The sequence below is a fragment of the Littorina saxatilis genome, linkage group LG6 (genome assembly GCF_037325665.1).
Source record: "Littorina saxatilis isolate snail1 linkage group LG6, US_GU_Lsax_2.0, whole genome shotgun sequence".
NCBI classification, from domain to species: domain Eukaryota; kingdom Metazoa; phylum Mollusca; class Gastropoda; order Littorinimorpha; family Littorinidae; genus Littorina; species Littorina saxatilis.
The window spans coordinates 17,315,916-17,342,013 of NC_090250.1; the positions used below are offsets into that span (position 1 = coordinate 17,315,916).

General features: G+C 44.7%; 1 protein-coding gene across 2 annotated transcripts in view; it reads right to left on the bottom strand.

The window, feature by feature from the left end:
• Positions 1 to 680: 680 nt before the first annotated feature.
• LOC138968652 (uncharacterized) overlaps positions 681 to 26,098 on the bottom strand; it is a 47,029-nt gene continuing 21,611 nt past the window's right edge. For both annotated transcript variants that reach the window (XM_070341245.1, XM_070341244.1), the window contains exons 4-8: positions 21,719 to 21,957; positions 21,118 to 21,189; positions 19,336 to 19,512; positions 6,633 to 6,769; positions 681 to 1,019 (exon numbers count right to left, since the gene is read on the bottom strand). In XM_070341245.1, the coding sequence (XP_070197346.1) occupies positions 807 to 1,019; positions 6,633 to 6,769; positions 19,336 to 19,512; positions 21,118 to 21,189; positions 21,719 to 21,957 (838 nt within the window). In that variant the 3' untranslated portion in view covers positions 681 to 806. The remainder of the gene's footprint in view (positions 1,020 to 6,632; positions 6,770 to 19,335; positions 19,513 to 21,117; positions 21,190 to 21,718; positions 21,958 to 26,098) is intronic.

Sequence of the window (26,098 nt, forward strand, 5' to 3'; positions counted from 1 at the left end):
GCCCTTCACAGCAGACTCTGCAGAGTTGTTCGCCTTAGAAGTTGTGGGCTTTCCTTGCATGTACCCGTAAGTTGTCCTTACTGTAAAAGTGAAAAAGGCGAATCAATTTATAGCCACGCGAAAAATACACTGTCATCTATCTATATATTTATAGATATAAATATACATATATATATATACGGCTTCTGTGTGTGTGTGTGTGTTTGTGTGTGTGTGTGGGCACACCTGTGTATTGTAGTATATATATATATACAAGATCCCCATCTGCACTAAAACATATTACCGACCTATACATCTGAAAGCTAGCGTCCTTATACTAATCTCAAGTCCTGACAATAGTAGGCCTGTCATCTGTATTAATTTCACGCTGGTATGATGTACGTCATAATGCCGCTTCGAAAATGACGTCATATATGGCATAGTTGCAGCCTATAGTATGTACTTATCGTCAACACGAGTATTTTGTTTGTTTCAGATTCCAAGTATTTTACCCAGGTATCATTTTCGTCAGTATCTGGCGTTTTTACACTGATATTTAACTCACGTCATAGCACACACGCTCCTCCCCTCATAATCCGCTATCTCCACCGCCCCCCCTTATTTTAAACCCTCAACCCCCCCCCCCCCCCCCCCTCCCTCTCTCTCCCTTTAAACTTCTCAGTATTATTCTCGTCATAACCCACTCCCCCCTCCCCCCTGTCCCCTTTCACCGTCCTCTCCCTAAACCCCGATTATCACGTTGACGCAACCTCCACATCATCGCTCTCTCTCTGACGTCATCCCTCTCTGACGTCATCACATCCCTATTACGCGTCACTGGTTTCTTCCTCGTTGATGAAGACGCCCTTGACATTGGTGAGGGCCATCTTGATGTGAGCGAGGAGGGAGGTAAGATCCATGAGCACCAGACCGCCGAAGACCGCCGCCATCATGGTGATTCCCAGGTAGCCGATACTGGTTGAGGATTTTCGCTCGTCCGGTGCGCTCTCCTTCTTACGCACGGTGGCTGACAGAGTTTCCTGCAAGCCCAAGAGATGAGAATAGTAACAAAAATGTCAACAAGGACGAAATAAAGTTTGAATTAGGGGTCTAAAAAAGGAGGTTCCACTGTAACACAACATTTTATTTGTTTCCAATAAGCCTGATGTAGGAAAAGAAGGCAACATTAGTTTGCATATTAGGAGCTTACAGCTTCGAAATCAGTTTAATGTGCTGTTTTACGTATTGGACATGAAAACCTGTAGAGGTTCAAAAGGAAAAATTCATTCCAAAGGAGGAAGATTCTCATGCCTGAAGACCAAGACATCAGAAAGATTGTAGGTCACTGCACTCAGCTATACCAGCTATTGTGTTTTCAGCGTAGCAATAGGGCCCGATATTTAGACGAGACAAGTATAATGCCGACGAGTCGAAGACGAGTCGCATTATACTTGTTCGAGTCTAAATATCGGACCCTATTGCTACGATGAAAACACAATAGCGTTTATATAGCTATTCTGACATTAAATTCTGTGTTAAAATCATGTTTTTGTCAGCAACAAGTACCAGAATGGTCCATGTCGTTGATTGCAGACGACGGTTCCCTTTCCGCATGAAGCCACGGAAATAACCGAACATTGAAAAACCCACGGACATGTATTACGGAGAAAACTCGAGATAACCGGATGTTTGGCATTACGTCAATATGCTAGGAATCATATGACGTCATGACGTATCATGCTTGCCTACGTATATTGTATGTTCGAAAGTCTGACTTCTGTTAGGAATTCGCGTGGTGAAGACTGCGGTAAATCTGTAGATGATAAGAGAACAAGGATTGTCTCAGAAGAAACGACTAAATGTTTCAGACCGGTAACTTCATTTCAACATTGCACTGTACAATGGACGTTCTATGTGACAGGAGTTTGCTGATTTTGTGTTAAACATTGGAGATATCGTCTGCTAGAATCAGAGATAGGTCGCTTCAGATTGCAGCTTCTGGAAATGTGCAAGGTTTGTTGCCTGTTAAAGAACTGGATTTTACACGTAATGCATGTCATGTACAGTAAGCAACAACAAAAACACACACACAGCAAAATTAATGGCATCGTCCGTCGACTAGTCACAGAAACAAACCTGGCGAGGTATGCGTGTACTTTATACACGTGGAAGAAACCGGAACCATGCGTCTTTGTTTACGACAATATGCTTTTGGATATTGAGAAAAATGGCCGACTTCCGCAGCATTATGCTTTGATGATCGGAAGAGACCATCCAATCACAGCCCCCGAATTCCCCCACGTGTTCATCAGAATAGCTATATTACACTATAACACACTCCTTCCTTTCCATATTTTCACATCTACAATATGATGTGATCGGGTGGAGTGGAAGGGGGAAAATAGGCCAGGAAGCATAAATGAGACGCCAAGACAGAGGTTGCGATAACGTGACTTTTATTTAACGTACACCAGAAAGCAGACACCAGAAAGCAGTGTAGTTCCTTCCTCAATATACAGCCGCACACAACTCGTCGGAACTTGAATTACGATCCCGGTCGAAAGTCACTTCGCTTATAAAAACCCAGCTCTAAAACGTTTGTTCAACTGAACACACACACAAAGTCTCTGTAAACAATCCTCGAATCACTCCTTCGCCAAAATACAGTTATAATGGCCCAAACTACACTACTTGCATTGATTATTACAGAAACACAAACATCGTTCAACTACAACTAAAACATCACAATCCAAGATACGCACACTGACACGTCTTCACACTTCGAAATCACACCGGGTACTCTTCTAGCCCACGCTATTATTCTGACTCACGCGCGCACCCGTTCAAACAATCAACCAATAAGAAACCAGCCTCCATAAAAGGTAAAGGTAAAGGTATTCCCATAACCATCTGGTCGTAGGGGAGAGAGATGTTAGAGATCTCCACTTTTCTACTGGCCGTATAAAATTTCATCTCACACGGCATCACTGCAGAGCGCCTAGAACTGTACCCACGGAATATGCGCGATATAAGACTCATTGATTGATTGATTGATTGATTTTCTGGGGGCCAGCTTTTTATGAGGGCGGTGCCCATCTCCTCTCCCTCGCTGCCTTTGCCTTCCCCGGCCCTGAATAGGGTCAGGTACCCATTTCCAGCTGGGTGGACTGGAGAGCGCTCGGAAAAATCGGGTATTTGTATTTGTTCCCGAGTGGGGGACGAACCACGACCTCCAGCGTGAGAGGCAAGCGCTCTAACCACTGCGCCACTCCGCCACTCCAGCCTCCATACACACCTACAATTAGCTACAACACACAATAATCCTAGCGGGAGACACAACTTTGGTCAGGGGAAGATAATAGACAGGGAGTAAAAGAGAGGGACAACAGTACATGAAATTGCCACACGGCTACATAATGCAAATCGATTTATAGTACCCCCCCCCCCCACCCCCATTAATGATTCACTGCCTGTTTTCTCAGAATTTGTAACCCCATTCTAAGATTTTCCCTCCCTTTTGAGAAATGTTGTTCTCAGCTTTTTTGAGACCTAAATGGGGGTTCCATTCTAAAAAATAAAAATAAAAGATAATATTGGATGTTTGATGGGTTGTTGACAGACCAGCTTTTTTGTTGGTCCGAGGGGGAGCATATCGTCATTTGTTTCATATTTATTTACCAAGGTTTTGAGTTCATAACATGTTGAGATAAGTCGGTCAGGTTTGAAGATGCACAGTTCTGTAGGTTCCTCTCAGTATTCCACCCCCTCGTTTTTCAGTTGTATAATCATAATAATAACAACACACACAAAAGGGTAAATGTGAACACACACACACACACACACATCCACACACACTCACACACACACACACACACACACACACACACACACACACAAACACACACTCACACACACACTCACACACACACACACACTCACACACACACAAACACACACACACACACACACACACACACACACACACACACACACCTTATACTGCGGACATTTCACACACATTCACAAACTGCCATGGATTTTAAAATGAACTTCCTTAACACAAAGATCTGCACATATCCGCCTTATGACGGTGTGGTACGTACAGGAACATAGGAAAGTGTCGCATTTGTGTTAAAACTGACATGCGGTGATGCAGAAAAAATCTAAAGAGGCGGAAATGTACGCATGAATTATTGATCCGCAGAACACGACAGACAATGGACAACGGACCCGTTTCGTGACGTTAGATAAACGTGCCTTGATCTGTCGACTGTGACGGCTCAATAGCCTACACCTTTTCAAATGCTGCGTGAGATTTTCCAATCACAATGCCCGATTGAATGGATGCCCGATATGTGAATAGATGCCCGAATGCCCCCATGTGTCTATCAGAATAATAATATAACTTTCTAGACTATAGACACGTCAATTGGATTTTTTCATATTATATCATAAATATGACCTTTGGACGACATCATACACCCTGCCAAAACATCATTTCACCCATTTGTGTACCCCAAAAAGAATGAAATGACACGGGCATGAATGTTTTAGTTGGGGTACAAAAATGGGTGCAATCATTTTTTGGCAGAGTTTAGATGTGACATTTTGGACATCACAGATGTGACTCAATCAGCACTTACTTGGAACTTCTTTTTCTTTACTCGTTATTCCAAGAAATTACAAGGTAATTTTTCTTGCCCTTTTTGTACACACTCTCAGAAATCGGAGATTCACTTTCTGTTTGTTTGTATAAAGTATAAAAAGACCTGCGAGACGTGTACATTCCAGCTAAGTACCACACATATCCGTCGGCCTTTAAAATGTGTCTTCTACTGGCTGATGTCAGACAGACTAACGCGCTTGCTGTCTACTTATCTAAAACGTTCGCATTGAGAGCGGAGTTTTTGTAGCAGATGTAAGAGTTAAAGTGAAGTGAACTCTTTCCCGGTCATGTAACATACAGTTGCAGGGCCGGACCCAGGGGGGGGGGGGGGGGGGGGGGTTCCAGGGGTTCCGGAACCCCATCCCTAGAAAAAGCATGTACCTTGCTTTGACTTTTACTAGTTTTAGCACCAAAACAATGCTGCTCTTAACCCTCAAAACAAGGCCCAGAATGCACCAGATTGCACAGATTTTAACCGTTTTTCAAAAAATTTCCGGGTGAGCATGCCCCGGCCTAGTTCGCGCGCCTGCTTTGCAGGCGCGCACTTGTGGCTTCGCCACTTCGCTGATTTGCCCCCCCGTCCGGCCCTGAGTTGTTACATAATTATGTATGTCCGCATAATTATATTGCATTTTCTTAATTGCTTGTGAATATTTGTTGTCATTTTTTTTTCATTTGCTCTTTTCGTTTTTGCTTTTTGTATACATTTTGTTTCCTTTTGTGACATGGGCAGAAGGCCTAGCTCAATAAAACCGTCGTTCTTTTTCTTTATTCGATCAAGGTGGTCTCAATCTAACAATCCCCCTTTGCCCCAACCCCCACCCCCAACCCCCACCCCCAACCCCCACCCCGAACCCAGGGAGAGATAAATTCAAGTGTTACGCCCTCACGGCAGAGCCGTCAGGAGCATGTTCCCGGGTTTTACCCCGACCTTAGTTGAGATACACTTGTGTATGCGTGTTTAGGTGTCATCAGCTATCTGACCTTATGGCAGGCAGCATGACCGAGGTCTTTTTCGTGCCAATGTGGTGACACGGTGGTGGGACATAGACACCGTCTCTGGGTCTGCACATAAAGTTGACCCGTGTCCGTCCCGGTCGCTGCCCTACACGCCACCAGGCGTGAAAGGCAGTAAGTAAGTAAGTAAATAGGGAGATTCAAAAGACAGCACGTTTCGTTTTGCAGCTCGTTTCGTTTGGTGAATGAGTCACCCCGCGAAACGGAACGTGAAACGAGACGGCATAGGCCGCAGACAAGATTTAGATGTATTCACGTTTCGTTTCGGAATGAAGGAAGGGCGATAAATCTTCAAGTGAAATTATCACGTCTGTCCTCGATCAGAATGGGAAAAAAAAACCCTAGGAGGTGGTCCAGAATCGGGCATACTTTGATTATTTTCAGTCCAAATAAATCACACAGACTTTGTTTATACAAATCACATACGAAGCCAGAATAAAAATTCGATGCGATGACCTACTTCTGCTTCGCCATTTGCTTTCTCACCATGAAGTTGAATTGGATAAATGTACCAGGATCAGCACCCTTCAAAATATTTCAGTTCACAACAGTTGTCTACCTCCAATGAACACATTCTCAGCGCTGAAAGACTGTGAAAGGGTTGATGAATCTAGCAATGCATAAAATGGCCAACAAATAAAACTGTTAGTGTGCAAAAATACTCACAAAAGTTGACGAAATATTGTTCGTTTTTTGGGGGTGGAAAACGTGACTGCGTTTTGACGTTCCACGTTCCGTTTCAGTTGACCTTCACCTTTCCAGCGAGAGACCCCCGAAATGATGACGTTTACCACAACTTCAAAACGAAACGTCCCGACGTTTCGTTTATTAAATCTCCCTAGTGTCCGTCCCGGACCGGATTCGAGTCCGCGACCCAAGGATCACAAATCTAGTTCCCTACCACTCGAGCTACCCCCCCCCCCCCAGCTCTAACAGCCCTCTTTACAATAAAGTTGCCATGACAACTGACCTTGGGCACGATGAGCTCCTTCTCGACCTCTTTCTTGTGATCCTCCACGAACTTGTCTTTCTCGTCCTCCGTCTCGGGCAGCTCGATGGCACCGCAGTTACACACAAAGTCCGACTCTTCCGCCGTCATCTCCTGGTCTGTTGGACAATAAGACAAGATGAGATGAGATAAGACAAGACAAGAGGAGAAACAGTTTGGCGGCGCCGCAGTTACACACAAAGTCCGACTCTTCCGCCAACATCTCCAGGTCTGGTGGAGAATGATACAAGATAAGCTAAGACAAGATGAGATAAGAAAATACAAGATGAGAAACAGTTTGGTGGCGCCGCAGTTACACACAAAGCCCGACTCTTCCGCCGACATCTCCTGGTCTGTTGGACAATAAGACAAGATGAGATGAGATAAGACAAGACAAGATGAGATGAGATGAGATGAGATAAGATAAGACAAGATGGGATACAGGTCGATGGTGCCGCAGTTACACACACAGTCAGACTCTTCCGTCGACATTTCCTGGTCTGTAAGAGGTAGAGAATGACACAGTTTGATGACTCACTCACAAAAGCTATATACACCGGTCGACACTTTGAACAGGTCGTGAATGGTAAAACACGAGGCCAAAAATAAGGGAAAGGGGTTTACAAATTTTGACAGTTAAAAGAAAATGGCAAGTTTTGCATAGATTTTCTTATCTTTGAAAGAAGAGATGACAGGCAGTGAGTTGGGGAGTGGCTGGGTTCTACCATACACATTGTTATGTCTACTGACCAGGTTAACTGGGCGTGTGATTAATACAACATTAAAAAAATCCAAAACGATTTGCGGGGAAATAACACAAATCAGAACAAAACTCGAGGAAGGTTAGAGACTCTTCCATTACATGTTAAATTTACTTTACCCAAAATTGATGAAAATGAAATTGCACTCACTCACACACACACACACTGTGCGCGCCTTCGTGAGCGAGGCTGGTACTACATATTGTTCATACGAAATGACAAACACAGGTTACAAGCGATAACGCGCAAAAGTACTGGTTTATTATTTTACATCTGACACTAAGGTATCAGTAATGCATATATAGTTACAGTACTACGTAATGCGATACTACGTATTGCGATACTACGTATTGCGGTAAAAAACTTATGAACAGAAAGAAAAAGAGAAAAGAAAACAAATTATTAGACATGGCAAAAGTATTAAATGCATTAACAAGACACGAGAAGTAAAAACAAGAAAAATAAACAATCACAAGACAGGCAAAGACAAACAGACAAGAAAGTTACAATTACCACACACTCGTTGGTTAGTCCTTCAACAACAATAAAGAGTTACGTTCTGTACGTTCAACAACAATAAAGAATTACGTTCCGTACGTTCAACAATACCATAAGCACTAAGAATACTCAAGAAACTTAGCATACATACGTTTAAAACCAAAATGGCTACTTTCAGAAAAATACAAAAACATTGACTCATCAGGCCAGGAATACAAAGCAAACTGTCATACCAAAAAAGTCTAACGACAACGTTCCTGCGTTAATCAAAGTCACAAACAAGATATTTACTCATCCACTTTCCCTCAATAACGTTACAAGAAATAAGCCCGTTTACAAACGATCACCACAGACCGCAAGCTTCTTTTACCTAAATTCTTTTAACGTAAGGCTGAAAAAGTCGGAGAAAACGTTTCACTTCGAACTTCGTTAACCACAGAAAACACAAGTTATCATTATAAACATTAGCGACTTTCTAGCGTCTACAAAACATTGCTGTACGTTCACAACACTAGAACAGTTGAACACACAATAAAGAAACACTACAACAAGTCAGACTTTCAACTCACGTTATACATAAACAACTCACAAAGTCATTACAAAATGGCGACCAAAACACAACACAAACAAGTAACAACAAAATTACCTTATGCGCTGTGTGGGTTGACCAGCAGTACCAAAACGTGTTGCCTCACAAACGAAGGGCACAAAACGATTCACACTTGAGAAACAACTGTCTCCAAGAACATTACGTTGACGTTAAAACATAAGAAACACTCCGTTGGTTCACTTGATAACCTTCATACGTTTACATCAAAACCAAACGCTTCCTAAAACCCTCAGATCGACTGACGAGACAGGAGTCAAGCAGCGGTATTTATGGAAACAAAAACCTAACATGGAATAGTTATTCAAAAGTCAAAGGTCACCGGATTGACCAACCAACAACATTCCTAAGACAGAATCGGGTGAAACTACTATTTTACAACCAATCAGTAACCGATCACGCACTCCGTGCATGCTCAAAACTTAAAACGGTATATTTAACAGAAAGAAGACCAAGGAACTAGCTGACATCACAAAGCTAAAAACACGTGAGTCACACGTATTCTAAAACTTGCAACGCAGATTCGCAGGGCTCACCTCAAAATCAAAACACGGAAAAGAGCACGTGAATCTCACGGTGTTCTAGAACTAAACGACGCAGTTTGTGACACTCCGACCAAAACCAGGTCACAACAACTGAACAAGGAGCACGTGAATTTCACGTAAAAATATTAACGCTCCACAAAACGGGTCACAACAAGGTGCCACAATAAAAACACGGTTTACTTCTTTTTACATCGTGCAATGACTTGAGCAAACGTAATTACAACAAAAAGTAGGTGAATGCATGCCACATCGGCATGCACACTCCCACCGGAAATTATATTAATATAATTTCCTTCAAAAACCTTTGTACAAACATATTCCTTATATCAAAAGAAGACAAACGCAGATTTAGACATTTCAAATTTACAACTCAAAACCATTGTGTTGCAAAACATTTACACAACAATATTATGGTTCAATCGTTTTCAATGTTTCAACACATCACGTTTCAACTAAATGCCGTTAGTCATTACTCGACGGCATAAAAAAAAACCGCACCACTTAAACCATAAATGTCTGTTACATCATCTGATATAAAAACAAACCGCAACAATCTACAACTGTCAAATTGGAACAACACTCCAAAGTTCAATGTTCTTTCAGTTCACTTACACAGCTTTGTCTTTGTGATTTTCACGATCTACTAACACAGTCATTTTGTGAATAGGTCGCTCTAATATGCGACTATCACCAGTGGGACGGCCGTGATTGTCTAGAGCCTTTGTTCCAACATGCACTTTCACTCGTCTGACCAGTCCATCAGATCCCGGCATCACTTCGACTACACGAGCCATGCACCACTCTGATCTGCACAAGTTCTGGTCATGCAAGACAACAACATCTCCCACCTGTACGTTTGCCTGGGGACGTTGCCAGACACGACGTTTCTGCAAAAGTGAAAGGTACTGGCTCTTCCATAGCAGCCAGAATTCGTCTGCCATCCGCTGGACACAGCGCCAACGTTTCCTGGCGTACAGGTCTGGATCTTCAAACACACCAGGGGGCGGAAGGATGGCACCTGACTTCATGGTGAGGACGTGGTTGGGGGTCAAAGGGCGTGGTCCATCTGCCGATTCCAATGACTCGACAGACAGTGGTCGACTGTTCACGATGGCCATCACCTCGTATAGGAACGTACGAAGTGATGAAGTAGTGAGACGCTGGCCTGATCTTCTGAGAAGACCATTCAGGATGCTGCGTACCGTTCGGATCTGACGCTCCCAAACGCCACCCATGTGACTAGCTGCAGGGGGGTTGAACTTGAACTCACATTTGCTTTCCAGCATCTTTGATGTCAGTCGTTCAGAGTCCATCTCCTTCCATGCCAGTTTGAACTCATTGCATGCACCTACAAAGTTCGTTCCTTTATCACACCAAATGCGTGATATGTTTCCTCGCATGGAGACAACAATGCGTAGGGCGTTGATGAAGGAATCACTTGACATGTCATCCAGGGTTTCAATGTGGATTGCCCTAGAGGCAAAACACGTCACGATCAGTCCGTACCTTTTCACCTCCCTACGTCCATCTTTGACGTGAAATGGGCCGAAACAGTCAATGCCACAGTACGTGAACGGTGGGGATGGGTCAATACGCTCTGGAGGGAGGTCGGCCATCTTCTGTCCAGCTGGCCCTGAGCGATGCCATCGGCAGTGAACACAGCGGCGCACCAACGAAGAGACGACGTGACGAATGCCAATGATCCAGAAACCGCTGGCTCGTACTTGGTTGATCGTGAACATTCTCCCTTGGTGGGCTATCGCGGCATGACAATCCTGAACCACCAGCAAAGAGAAGTGACTGTCTCGAGGTAATAGTATGGGAAACTTGTCAGCTGAAGAGGATGATGAATTTTGAGAGCGACCATATACTCTCAGTATACCATCAGTGTCTTTGTGAGCGTTGAGTGCCTGAAGCTGGTTGCGTAAAGAAGGCGTTGGGCGTTCAAAATGTTCTTTCTGAAGACATACGATGAACTTCTTCTCAGTGACTTCAAGCACTTCAAGGGGAGACGACTGGTGCCCCTTAATGGCATTGCATTTGCGTACCAAAACAGCCATGGCTCTTATCAGAGATGTCTTGGAGGAGAATCGTTGGGCGATCTGCTCAAACGACTGAACAGACACTTCTTTAGAGGTAGTAGCCTTGCACACTTTCACCTCAACATCGTCATCTGGGATCTCGAAAAAGTCATCTGATTCCGGAAGGGACTGGCTCAAGAATGCGGGACCATGGAACCACTCTGATGTCATGAGGTCACTCACAGACAATCCCCGTGATGCATAATCAGCTGGGTTCTCCTTTGTAGAAACATGATTCCACTGACTGGCCTGTGAGAACTGACGTATTTGTTGGACTCTATTTGCGACAAAGACGTGAAAACGCTTGGACTCGTTCTTCAAATAAGCGAGTACAATCATAGAGTCAGTCCAAAAGAAATGTTCAATGCTCTCAAAGTCCAGTTCTTCTTGAAGAAATCTTGCCATCTTGACGGAAAGTACTGCTGCCGTTAGCTCCAGACGAGGGACAGTGACGTGTCGAAGCGGAGCCACGCGTGCTTTGGCGACTACAAGCGTACTGTGAATGTTGCCTAGATGATTCTCAAAGCGAAGGTACGAACACTGGCCGTATCCTGCTGTAGACGCGTCTGAGAAGTGATGTAGCTCTACATTCTTCACGGTGCCAAAGTCTGTGGGCACGTAGTTCCTGGGTACCTTGACGCAACCCAGACGGGATAGATCCTTCAGCCACTCTTCCCAACGTTCTTGAAGCGATGGTGGCAGCGGATCGTCCCAGCCGAGCTCCTGGCGACATAGTTCCTGGAGGATCAATTTTCCAGTCAGCAAAAAAGGGAGCCAGAAAACCAAGGGGGTCGTAGACTGATGCAATTGTAGAGAGAACTCCTCTTCTGTTCGAGGGACCCAGTCTGGGGTTGTCAGTGAAACCCAGCGTGTCATCATCAGTGCACCAGTGAAGGCCAAGAGTCCGCTCAATTTCTGGTGTGCTACAAGGAACTGCGAGTTCTGTGGCCTTGGTTGACGTAACTTCAGAGTCGGGGAAGTACTCTAAAAGTTCCTTTGAGTTGGAGACTATCTTGTGCAGCCTCAATTGTCCGTGTTCACAAATTTCTCTGGCCTTCATGAGCACATCTGCTGCTTCTTCAACAGAGTCTTTGGCTTGAAGTCCATCATCGACATAAAAGTCACGCTGCAGAAAGGCTGATGCCTTGGCGCTGATTGTGGCGTTGTCCTTTGCCACCTGCTTGAGGCCGAAGTTTGCACAGCCTGGTGACGATGTAGCCCCGAAGATGTGCACCTTCATGCGGTAGTCAAGCGGCTGGCCACTCGTATCACCGTCCTTCCACCAAAGGAAGCGCAGAAAGTCTCGATGGGGCTCGGAGACGTGAAACTGGTGGTACATTTTTTCCACGTCACAGGAAAATGCTATGGGACCCTTGCGGAAACGACAGAGAACGCCGGAAAGGGAGCTGATTAGGTCTGGGCCTTGTAGGAGAAGATCGTTCAAGGACGTGCCTAGGTGACGTGCACTACAGTCAAAAACCACACGAATCTTTCCTGGCTTCTTGTCGTTGTACACGCCGTGATGTGGGATGTACCAGCGATTAGGGACCTCGACTTCGTTCTTGGGAATCAGTTCAGCGTCACCTCGCTCCAAAATCACGTTCATGAACTTGATATAGTCTTCACGGTACCCAGGCTTCTTCTCAAACTGGCGTTTCAGTCCCACGAGACGCTTGACTGCGGCACCTCTATTGTCAGGAAGAGACGGTTGTTCTGGCCGAAAAGGCAGAGGCATCTCGTAGTGACCAGCTTCGTTGACCTTCACGTTCTCCTTCACGATCTTCATGAACTTCAAATCATCTTGAGACATGGATCCTGTGTCACTATCAGCAAAGTCTCTCTCCATAACGTGTAGTAGGTCAGTACACGATACCTCATCCACCTGTATTTTGTAGACATGAGCTGCACTTTCTTCTTTTCTTGATCCTGGCTTGACGACTACGTGCATGGACGAGCCTACACCATCAAAGGCGACGGAATGCGGTGACTTGCCGACGATGCTCCAACCTAACTTAGTCTCTACTGCAAATGGCAGTCCTTGGACAACGTTTAGGGGCATGAGGGCTTCAGCGCAGTCATAGCCGATGAGGAGGCCTGCTTCGCAATCAGGGTACAAAGGGGGCAGTTTTGGGGACAGGTGTTGGAGATGTGGGTAAACTTTGACAGTCTCTGAGGTGGGGATTTGCGTGGGGTCAACGGACAGGTAAGGTCGTGAGATGGCAGAAGGGAGCCTGACAAACTCACTGGAGGTAGGAGAGCGGACACGCAATCCAGAGTACTTCCTGCCGGAGACCACAGCATTGTCCTCAGTCAGTGTGGAGACCCTGAGTGTAGTCGGCTGCGATTTGGCTTTAACTTCTTCAGCCACTGACTGCACTACAAAAGTGGCGTTGGACATAGTGTCCAGTAGTGCGTACGTCAGCACTTCTACGTTGGGGTTAGAGTCACTGGAAACGAGAACGGGAACGATCATAGACGTGAAACCGATGCTGTTTTCCTCGCTGGCCTTAAGAGCAGACACCGTAGGGGTCGACGATGACAGTGGCTCTTGAACGTCAGCAGCAGAGGTACGGTAATTGTTCTTGTGTTCACTCGCCCCTTTGGTTTCACTCATACTGTTCTGATACTTGAAATTGTCATCATGAAGACAAGTGGGATGAGCCTTCTTGCACTTCTTGCACGTCTGTTTCTGCATACATTGACGGCTCTGGTGATCCTTACTTCTGAGACATCCGTAGCAGATACGGTTCTTGAACAGGAAATCTCGTATCTCAACCAGAGGCTTCTCTATGAGTTCCTTACATGTCCCAGCGTCATGGTCCGGAAGTTGACAGTGCAGACATGCGGTGACATCCTCTGTCAGGGTTGACAAGTTCGTTGTGAACTTTCTTGGTGTCCCCGATGCACTTGTCAAGCCGAAAACAGGGTCGTTAGAAATGTCTGCTTCGAGAGTAACGAACGACACGAGTTCATTGAACAGAGGATACCTCTTCTTTTCAACCTTAGTTCGAGCAACTGTTCTAGACCATCTGTGACTCATCCAGTCTGGGAGCTTTCCGACGATCTTCCGTAGGTACTGGGCATCATCCAGGATGCTCAGTCCACCAACTTCCTGGGCAGCAACGGAACATTGCTGCAAGAAATCGGCCAGACTTCTGAGTCCCTTGGGATCCTTGCTTTTGACTGGGGTCCATTCGTCCAGCTTGGTCCGGAAAGCTTGCGAAACGACGTATGAGTTGCCGAACCGATTTTCCAGCACTTCCATGGCTCTCTCGTAGGCATCACCTTCTCTCAGCAGAAAGAAGCCGGTCACGGCCTCCTTTGCTTGACCTCCGATGTACCGTTGCAGATACAATAACTTCTCACTGCTGGTTATGTTCTGTCTCTCGATGAGGAACGAAAACGACGACCTCCAAATTGGATATTGGAGAGGGTCACCAACAAAAATGCACGGCTCCTGCATCGGCAAACGGTTGATCATCAGAGCGTCTGATAGGGTTTTGGCGAGAGAGTCCATAGGAGTGTCCTGCTTGGCAGGAGTAGCAAGTGGACGTTGGTAGTACGCAGACGGGGGGTAGGAGGCAAATGGACGATCTGCATGACATTCCTTGTCAAAGTTCATGTACGCAGGGGGCCTTGCGTTTTCGTTTCCCCAGATAACTTTGGGGGTGGTCTGATGTGGGTCCAGGAATGTGGGCACGAAAGGCTCTGGTTTGGGATGTAGGTGGGTATCATAGGGGAAACAGGGTGGGGTAACTTGAAAACGTCTGTGGTCCATGCGTTGGTGACGTTCTTCCGGGAAGTAGGTGTGTCGTTCTTGCGTCTCATCACCTTCCCTTGTCTCTGGTAGGTGATAGGACCAACCTGTGTGGTCGAGATCAGGCGGGCGAGGGCCTGTGACGCTTGTCGTTGAGTGTCCAACGTTGTGCAGAGGCGGCTGACCAGTGTATGCACCGAGAGGGTGCTGCAGTGTGGTCAGCAGCGCTGTAGGCCGCATGGAGGATGTAGTTGCAGCCGTCGTGTAGTTGGGTGTGGAGGGCTCCCGATGGATGAAAGGAGCGCTCGTTCCGGCGTGATGGGGGGCGTTGACATCCTCTCTACGTTGAGGTCCGTACGCCTCATAGGTGGCGTTGTTGGTAGTAGCGGCGCTTGTAGAGGCGCTGACTCCAACGACGAGGTCCACGACAGGTAACGCGTGCTGTCGTGGCTCAGTCGTTGTGGTTCCTGCGACGAAGTTGGTGACAGCAGCGTTGACAGTAGAGATGTCACGGGTGCTGGCGGCTTGGCAGACAGGAACAGACGTGAAGTCCATGGCTGGCTGGTGTGTCCTTTGGTCAGCAATGACGGCGGCTTGGCAGACAGGAACAGACGTGACGTCCAAGGCTGGCTGGTGTGTTCCTTGGTCAGCAATGACGGCAGCACCTGTCCCTATTCCTATCGCTGTATGTTCATTGTTAGGAGGAGGGGCCATAAGACTATACAAGGGAACGAAAGGACGAGGGTGGAACCTAGTGTTCAACAAATCGACTGACGGTAGATCAGGGAGATCCTGCTGAACGGATTCACCTTGTTCCAATACTTGTAACATAGCTTGTTGTTCTCTTAAGCTAATTTTCAATTCGGTGGACTGAATTTGTCTCAAAGCCTTTTTCTGTTTAATATCTTCAAGAGCTGCTTCAGCTGCGTCCTCGGCCTGTCTAGCTGCTATTCTCTCAGCTTCCTTAGCCTGCCTAGCTGTGTCTTCGGCCTGCCTAGCTGCTTCTTCGGCCTGCCTAGCTGCTGTTCTCTTAGCTTCCTTAGCCTGCCTAGCTGCTTCTTCGGCCTGCCTAGCAGTTTCTTCGATCAGCCTAGCTGCATTTCTCTCAGCTTCCTCAGTCTGCCTAGCTGCTGTTCTCTCAGCTTCCTCAGTCTGCCTAGCTGCAGTTCTCTCAGCTTCCTCAGTCTGCCTAGCTGCTGTTCTCTCAGCATATTGTTGTTGTAAGAGATCCAGTTCACTAAACTGAGCTTCCTTTATTGCGTCACCTTCCACTTTTATGGCCAGGGAAGCAGCCTCTAGTTTAAGAGCCAATTTAGTGTCTTCAGAGCTAACACTTTTAGAGCGGAGAGACTCGGCGCGAGAAGCTACTTGGCTACCTGATCTCCTGCTACCTGACTTGTGGCTAGCTGACTTGTGGATGGCTGACGTAATGCTAGCTGCTTTATGGCTGGCAGTCTTACCACTGGCTGACTTGTGGGTGGATGACCCAACGCTAGGTGTAACACTGCTATGCCTGGAAGTAGGCTCCTTAGCCACCTGCACGCTAGTCGTTTGTCTGTCAAGAGCTCGATCAATGTCGAACATAATGTTCTGAACTGTTCTCTGAACATCATCCCAACTTTCCTGAATGGTTTCACCGCTACCAATACTACGAAGACCTTTCTCTATGTCACCAAGATCCTTGTACATGCTCAAAACAATTTGTTTTTGACTGGTTAACGACTCTTGATTAGGAGTTTCTTGGTTAAGCTCTGTTACTACCTCACCGATTGCTCGTTCCAAGAATGTTCGTTGTCTTGCAAAGTTTCTAGTTTTGATCTCAATCTGGTACTCTCTACCTTTTTCAGTAGGCTTAATGTCACGCCTAGGCCTTTGAGAATGTTCATCTTCATCGCCGTTAACGTCATAACCTGAAGCTTCCAATGGTTTATCTGCTGGAATCTTCTCCATTACAATGTTCGCTTATTCAAAAGCACTTAAAACATACATAAGGTTTATCTGGTTATAAAGTAAAATGAATCGATCTGAGGGTCGTTTGGGATAATACACAAAAGTCACACAAAAAATGCGCCGGATACGGAGTAGGAAGATCTCTAACCGACAAGTTGATCTACGTTGAACTATGGTTCACTAACACAGTGACAGGTAACAATAAAGTCCTTTGCTGGTTATCAACAGCTACGTTTACGTTCATTGAGCATCAATAACAACAGTTCTTTACATTCACTTGGCTGGACTTCAGCTAAGTTTGTTTACTTTAGCTAAAGTTTTTTACTGGACGACAGCAACTAAAGTTTTTTACTGGACGACAGCAACTAAAGTTTTTTACTGGGCGACAGCAACTAAAGTTTTTTACTGTGCGCGCCTTCGTGAGCGAGGCTGGTACTACATATTGTTCATACGAAATGACAAACACAGGTTACAAGCGATAACGCGCAAAAGTACTGGTTTATTATTTTACATCTGACACTAAGGTATCAGTAATGCATATATAGTTACAGTACTACGTAATGCGATACTACGTATTGCGATACTACGTATTGCGGTAAAAAACTTATGAACAGAAAGAAAAAGAGAAAAGAAAACAAATTATTAGACATGGCAAAAGTATTAAATGCATTAACAAGACACGAGAAGTAAAAACAAGAAAAATAAACAATCACAAGACAGGCAAAGACAAACAGACAAGAAAGTTACAATTACCACACACTCGTTGGTTAGTCCTTCAACAACAATAAAGAGTTACGTTCTGTACGTTCAACAACAATAAAGAATTACGTTCCGTACGTTCAACAATACCATAAGCACTAAGAATACTCAAGAAACTTAGCATACATACGTTTAAAACCAAAATGGCTACTTTCAGAAAAATACAAAAACATTGACTCATCAGGCCAGGAATACAAAGCAAACTGTCATACCAAAAAAGTCTAACGACAACGTTCCTGCGTTAATCAAAGTCACAAACAAGATATTTACTCATCCACTTTCCCTCAATAACGTTACAAGAAATAAGCCCGTTTACAAACGATCACCACAGACCGCAAGCTTCTTTTACCTAAATTCTTTTAACGTAAGGCTGAAAAAGTCGGAGAAAACGTTTCACTTCGAACTTCGTTAACCACAGAAAACACAAGTTATCATTATAAACATTAGCGACTTTCTAGCGTCTACAAAACATTGCTGTACGTTCACAACACTAGAACAGTTGAACACACAATAAAGAAACACTACAACAAGTCAGACTTTCAACTCACGTTATACATAAACAACTCACAAAGTCATTACAAAATGGCGACCAAAACACAACACAAACAAGTAACAACAAAATTACCTTATGCGCTGTGTGGGTTGACCAGCAGTACCAAAACGTGTTGCCTCACAAACGAAGGGCACAAAACGATTCACACTTGAGAAACAACTGTCTCCAAGAACATTACGTTGACGTTAAAACATAAGAAACACTCCGTTGGTTCACTTGATAACCTTCATACGTTTACATCAAAACCAAACGCTTCCTAAAACCCTCAGATCGACTGACGAGACAGGAGTCAAGCAGCGGTATTTATGGAAACAAAAACCTAACATGGAATAGTTATTCAAAAGTCAAAGGTCACCGGATTGACCAACCAACAACATTCCTAAGACAGAATCGGGTGAAACTACTATTTTACAACCAATCAGTAACCGATCACGCACTCCGTGCATGCTCAAAACTTAAAACGGTATATTTAACAGAAAGAAGACCAAGGAACTAGCTGACATCACAAAGCTAAAAACACGTGAGTCACACGTATTCTAAAACTTGCAACGCAGATTCGCAGGGCTCACCTCAAAATCAAAACACGGAAAAGAGCACGTGAATCTCACGGTGTTCTAGAACTAAACGACGCAGTTTGTGACACTCCGACCAAAACCAGGTCACAACAACTGAACAAGGAGCACGTGAATTTCACGTAAAAATATTAACGCTCCACAAAACGGGTCACAACAAGGTGCCACAATAAAAACACGGTTTACTTCTTTTTACATCGTGCAATGACTTGAGCAAACGTAATTACAACAAAAAGTAGGTGAATGCATGCCACATCGGCATGCACACACACACACACACACACACACACACACACACACACACACACACACACACACACACACACACACACACTCTTAAATACACACACAAATACACACACATACACACACACACACACACACACACACACACACACACACACACACACACACACACACACACCTAAGATTTTATAAGCTTGGAACCCCTAAAGTAAGAAAAATAGAATTAATCTGTCTTGTGCATGTTACTCAGCTTCCTTTAAGTTCATATAATTGTTCTACTTCTCGCGCGCTGTCACATCAACTCAGACTAAAGCTTGACCGCACAAACTTATTTCAAATGCTATAGGATGCCTCACATGTGACGCAGGTTCTTGCGATGGTCGTGTAGCCGGGGTCCGACACAAGGTCTGGCACTGCCGGACGAGAGGTTCCTGTACCTTCAAGTTTTCTGCATGTGTTTGTAGCTTTGTTCCAGTCCGCTGCCCAGCAATTCAACGCCCTGTTGCACTCCGATTTGCAAGTTGTGAAATTGGCTGGAACATGATGAGCAATGGTCAACCAGCACATAAAACAAAACAAAGTGTGGTCACTTGTATAGGTTTGTTGGTATATAAAGTCAAAGGTTTGTATCAATTTGGATTTAAACTGTGTACGTTTAAATTGTCAGTATGTATTCTTATAGAACATACCTTCTATTCAACAGGCATTCCTACAAGTGGACAACGTCTGTCTGTGTGTGTGTGTGTGTGTGTGTGTGTGTGTGTGTGTGTGTGTGTGTGTGTGTGTGTGTGTGTGTGTGTGTGTGTGTGTGTGTGTGTGTATGTGTGTGTGTGTGTGTGTGTGTGTGTGTGTGTGTGTGTGTGTGTGTGTGTGTGTGTGTGTGTGTGTGTGCGTGTGTGTTGTTAGTTTGGTGTTTTCACTTACTTTTTCCTTTTTCAAGTCAAAATTATATGTTAAATAAAAACGACTCTGCTAATATTTTGTCTGTGATATTTTCAGAGTGTGTTGAAACAAGTGTGAACAGGTTAGAGAAATCTACAGGACTGACTTCATGATACAGAATATTGAATATCATGACATGCCAAGAATGATAAAAAACGAGGTTTGGTAACCGATCAGTTACAATCACAGGACCTTTTTTGTAAGTGATTTAAATCTCTGTTTTACTGTTTGTTGTAATTATGTGTTTCTATTCATTTCCAACTCACTCTGAAAATATCACAGGCAAAATATTAGCAAAATCTATGTTTGGAGTCAATCGGTGTCCGATGTCTTTAAAGCTTTGTGTACATTGTCAAATGTCACCTTTATATACACTATTTAAGTGCACGCGTTTAAGCATGGCTTGTTGTGCTCCATTTAGGAGGGGGCTCTGTCCCTAAAAATAGAATAAAAAGCTAGAGCTTCGTCCCTCAAATCGCCGGGAAGGAGACACAAATTCGCTAATGTGAGGCTACACAGGTGTTTTTTTCTTTTTTTAATTTTCTTGCAATTTTAGTGAACTATGTGACTGTTTTGACCAACCAGGCCTGATTTAAGGTGACCTGCTAAATCTAATCAAGGGTCACTAAACATCATTTTGAGCACAAATTAATTAAAGATATCTTTTAAGAAGTGCCCCTTTTTCTTGTTCTAATGATATACTTTCCCCATGTTAAAATAAAAATAAAAAGTACTGTGACTTTAGGGGTCCTGATTTGGCCTATTATATGGTCTGCTGGACCCCAAAAGCAACAACTAACTAACTAACTGTGACTTTAAGAAATGTACCAATCCAAAAAGTCCAATTCCGCAAAGGAAGCAGTTCGGGTGTTGATTTTTGCTATGTACAAGGGGAAGCCTAGACATTATCTTAGCTAGTAGGGAAGGATTGCGCTATACAGCATAAAAACTTTTTTTTTACAAATTTGAAAATAAAGAAAAACTGACGCTCAGATTGCACCAAATTGCTCCATTTTCCTTGATTTTTATCAACATTTTCCCTAAAAGAGGTTTGGACCCCCTCCCCCCCCCCCCCCCCCCCCCCTTGAAAAGGATGTCATCCGCCCCTGCGTCATTACTGTAACAATCGTCATTGTCGTCGTCGTCTTGTGCGTTGTCTTCAGCGTCATCGTCATCGTTGTTGTCATTATACTTACTTGCTGTAGAAACATTCATGCCAGTAGTACTCTCGTTGAACTTCATCCCACCCAACTCTCTGTTCGTGCACTCTGCGGTGAAGGGAAACATTGGTCACACAGAGATGACTGATATTCATCGATAAAAAGAAGCTTATAACAGGGTGGGTAGAGTTGGGGTTGGTTTTTTTTGGTGTTTTTTAGGGGGGGGGGGACAAACCAAACCAGGCCCAACTAAGCTAACACACACACACACTCTCTAACTCACATACGCACGCACGTGTACAAACACACACATACGCACACACACACACACACACACACACACACACACACACACACACCCACACACACGCGCGCGCGCACACGCACACACGCACGTACACACACACACGCACTTATGCGCGCACACACACACACACACGCACACACACTTACGCGCGCACACACACATACACACACGCGCGCGAGCGCGCACACACACACCACCACCACCGCATCTACAAGCATCACAACCACAACCACTTCCCCCCTTCCCTCCCCATCCACATCAGCTACACTCCCCCCTCCCCCCCACCACAACAACCCACCCCCCCCCCCCCTCGACCCCTACCCCAATTACCAGTCGTTTCAGTCATTTGACACAAGATGTCGTGAAACTGGTCGCAGGTGGCGGGAATCAGAAACGGTTCGGCCATGTTCCACAGAGCGCAATGTGTAGCCGCGTAGGTCTGGTTGTAGGTAGAGTTCATCGGCAGACTGGAGATGTGGCTCATGTTCAGCTGCATCCCGTCCCCCCAGTACCACTCTCCGTTATCTGCCTTGATCAGGTCAACCCAGAAATTCCTCGTTTCTAGGTGACTGCGATGGGAAGAGAAAAACAAAGGGACATAATTAATTTAAAAACAGACAACTGCAGTCCGGTACGCGGAACCAGTCTCCAACCACCATCTTGATTTTCTACCTTGATCGGGTCAAACCAGAACTCCTTGTTTGTTTTGTTTGTTTGCATAACGCCCAGCCGACCACGAAGGCCATATCAGGGCGGTGCTGCTTTGACATGATATAACGTGCGCCACACACAAGACAGAAGTCGCGGCACAGGCTTCATGTCTCACCCAGTCACATTATTCTGACACCGGACCAACCAGTCCTAGCACTAACCCCATAATGCCAGACGCCAGGCGGAGTAGCCACTAGATTGCCAATTTTAAAGTCTTAGGTATGACCCGGCCGGGGTTCGAACCCACGACCTCCCGATCACGGGGCGGGCGGGACTCCTTCGGTTCGCTGCGATGGGAAGAGAAACACAAAGGGAAGTAAGTAATCTAATAATAGACAACGCGGAACTAGTCTGCAAGCACCATCTTGATTCTCCGCCTTGATCAGGTCAACCAAGAACTCCTTCGTTTCCAGGTGACTGCAGAGGGAAGAGAAAAACAAAGGGACGTAAGGGCTTTAAATATAGACAAAGTCAACAAGAGTGATGGCGTGAGAGTCCGTTGCGCGGAACCTGTGTCCAAGCATCATCTCGATTCTCTGACTTGATCACGGGTCAACCTAGAATTCCTTCGTTTCCAGGTGACTGCGACGGGAAGAGAAAAACAAAGGGAAATAATTAATCTAAACACAGACAACTACAGTCCGTTTCGCGGAACCAGTCTCCAACTACCATCTTGATTTTCTACCTTTATCGGATCAACCCACAACTCCTTCGTTTTTAGCGGGTGGCTGCAATGGGAAAAGAAAGACAAAGGGACGTAAGTGATCTACATATAGAGAGTGAAATGAGAGTTAACCGGAACCAATCTCGCCCCCTGCGGAACCAGTCTACTTGAAGTATCGCCCAAACAGTAGCAGTCTTCATTCTCTGACTGTATCAGGTCAACCCAAATATCCGTCGTTTCCGTGTAAATGCAATAGGAAGAGAAAGGTTTACATGACGGATGCACACACACACACACACACACACACGCTGGCACACTCACAGACACACACACACACACACACACACACAGGCACACACACAGGCACACACACACCACACACTGACACACACACACACACACACTGGCACACACACACACACACACACACACACACACACACACACACACATACACACACACTGGCACACGCACGCAAATGCACGCACGCACGCATACATTAAATGAAAATTTAAAAAATAATCCCGGACTGCACAGAAAGCAGCTATAGACTGTATAGATTTTCCGTGTGTCCCCTGGAGGATTGCAGCGCCTTGGCTGTTGGACGACTGAGCCAAAGGCATTGCACTTATACCCAATTTTTTTGGTTTTCATTTCACTTTGATGTTAAGCTTCTGTCTGAGTTTCAACAAATAAAAACTACGGTTAGAATGCAAACACGACCATACCACGTCGATTTCACTCACTATTCACGTTGCTATGTACAAAGCGAAATAGTATAATGTAATTGTTTTTCTCAAAAACACAAGTCTAATATTAGCATGTTTGAGTAGCTCTCCTTTGTTTTGTTTTGGGACGTCCGCAGTCTTGGCGTGCAGCCTTTGTCTTTTTACTGACATTTTACCACAATGCAAATAAAAGAAGAAGAGTTATCGACGTATTGAGATTCTTGTGTCACTAAGTAGGTATAATCGTTAAATTTAAAACTGACAAAAACCACAAAAAACACTGGGGGAAATCAAGAGAAAGAAAGAAAGTAAGACAGACCGAAAGACAGACAGACAGACAGAAAGGGAGAGAGGGAGGGAGGGAGGAAGGAAGGAAAGAAGGAATGAAAACAAAAAGGAATATGTACAACTAATCTATGTCAAATTGGAAAGCTTGCCTCGATGTTTTCAAGAGTATTTACTCTTTCACAGCATATACAATCCTGGCAGAGTTATTCCCCAGAATTCATCTATGTAAGACTCCCTCCGTTTAAAGACCTTGCTTTCTCAGAATTTCTCATCCTCACCTCTGTAAATTTACCTCCAATTTTACAATGACTCCCTCATTTTACAGACCTGATTTTGTTAGATTGTTTTATGTATCAAATTGGGGGAGGAGGAGGAGAGGAGTGTTACACTGTATAACAACTAATTCCGGCTTTGTATAAAAGTCGTCCAGGCTGTAGGTTTACAAATTAAAGTGAAAGAAAACATATTGGCCGATATCGTATATCTATGTAACTTTATATTTGATATACTTTCAAAAATGTTTTCCATGCCTAAGTGGAAGGGTAACCTTAAACGCATGTCAAAGTAAAAACCTGTACATGTCTCTGCTGGTTTACAAGTTAGTTTACATGTAAAGGAGGAATCTTAACACAAAATAAGACATACAAAATAGACTTTCAGTCTGTTTAGTGTGTAAGGACCATGCCCCCACCCATTCTGATAATCATCGGTCCACGCAATCGCTCATGTCTCTCTGACACCGGGATGGATAATTGCTACGCGGGGTACAGGGAAAGAAAGTGTCTAAAAGCCGAAATCTGTCAAAACAAGAATACAGAGTTATCTCCCATATGTTTTTCGCTAATGTTTCTGATCAAAAGACGAAAGACGAACGTGATTGTAGAATGGCCGACTTCGACAGTGATCTCCGTTCTGTTCTTCACAGTTATAATAAAGACATCGTTCTAAGGTCAAAACAAGTCGAAATTTTGAGACTGCTGTGGGAAGGAGACCGTGATATTGTTGCATCACTCCCAACAGGTTACGGAAAAAGTTTCGTCCGCTCCGTAGCCATTTTGTTATGATCACGTGACAAAGTTGATTATCACGTGACACTTTTGTCATATTTAGAGTTGTTTACACGGTAAATACATCCGCGAAAGATAGCTCGTTTGAAAGTGTCTTACATAACAATTCCTTTGTAACTTAAAAATTACACACCATGAAAAATCCTTATCGACGATCGCGAATCTGCTTATATCAATAATACATTACGGAAAGGTCTAAATATGTTAAAATAAAAAAATAAAAAAATAAAAAAAGTAACTCATTTTACCTGAGTTCAGGATGGCCCCTCCCACATACATTCCTTTGTTCATTTTGTTTTCTTTACAGTAGCATATTTCCATATCTTGAATGCACATTTCTGGACATAGGCTTTCTTCTCCAACCCACTGGGAAACAAAAGCATAAGCAAATGGAGGGTTTTACTTTACGTGGCTTCTTGCAAATAGGCCACTTTTAATGTTTGTTTTCTTTGCCAACGGGCCGGGTAAAGGGCTCACTCCGCCTCGTGAAAACCGTTTGCCTTACTGTATTCTATCTAGCCAGGCTTGTACGTGGGAACAACCGGCACGGTTGGCCTAGTGGTAAGGCGTCCGCCCCGTGATCGGGAGGTCGTGGGTTCGAGCCCCGGCCGGGTCCTACCTATAAGACTTTAAAATTGGCAATCTAGTGGCTGCTCCGCCTGGCGTCTGGCATTATGGGGTTAGTGCTAGGACTGGTTGGTCCGGTGTCAGAATAATGTGACTGGGTGAAACATGAAGCCTGTGCTGCGACTTCTGTCTTGTGTGTGGCGCACGTTATATGTCAAAGCAGCACCGCCCTGATATGGCCCTTCGTGGTCGGCTGGGCGTTAAGCAAACAAACAAACGCGGGATAAGACCATCTCTCCACTTGGTCACTGTGTAAAGTGGTTTTTTTTTCTAAAAGAAATAATTTCGGAAATTAATTCCTTAAATAAAATCCAACGCACCATAGTAAGTAGACAGGGTGTTATTTTTTGGTATGTGACCAAGTGGAGGGATGGTCTTATCCCATGTTTAAGTCTGGCCAGATGTGAGACAGTGAGGCGAATGGTTTTCACGAGGCAGAGTGAGCCTTTAACCCGGCCCGTTTGGAAAGAAAACAAAAATGAAAGGCACAGTACGCCTCCCGTAAACCATCACAGATACTGTCAGGCTTTTACACACAGTACACACACCCTTCCATTTGAACACTTACCGAATGGGAACATCCTAGGTGCCCTACGTAAAGAGCGAGCAATTTTCAAAGAATTAA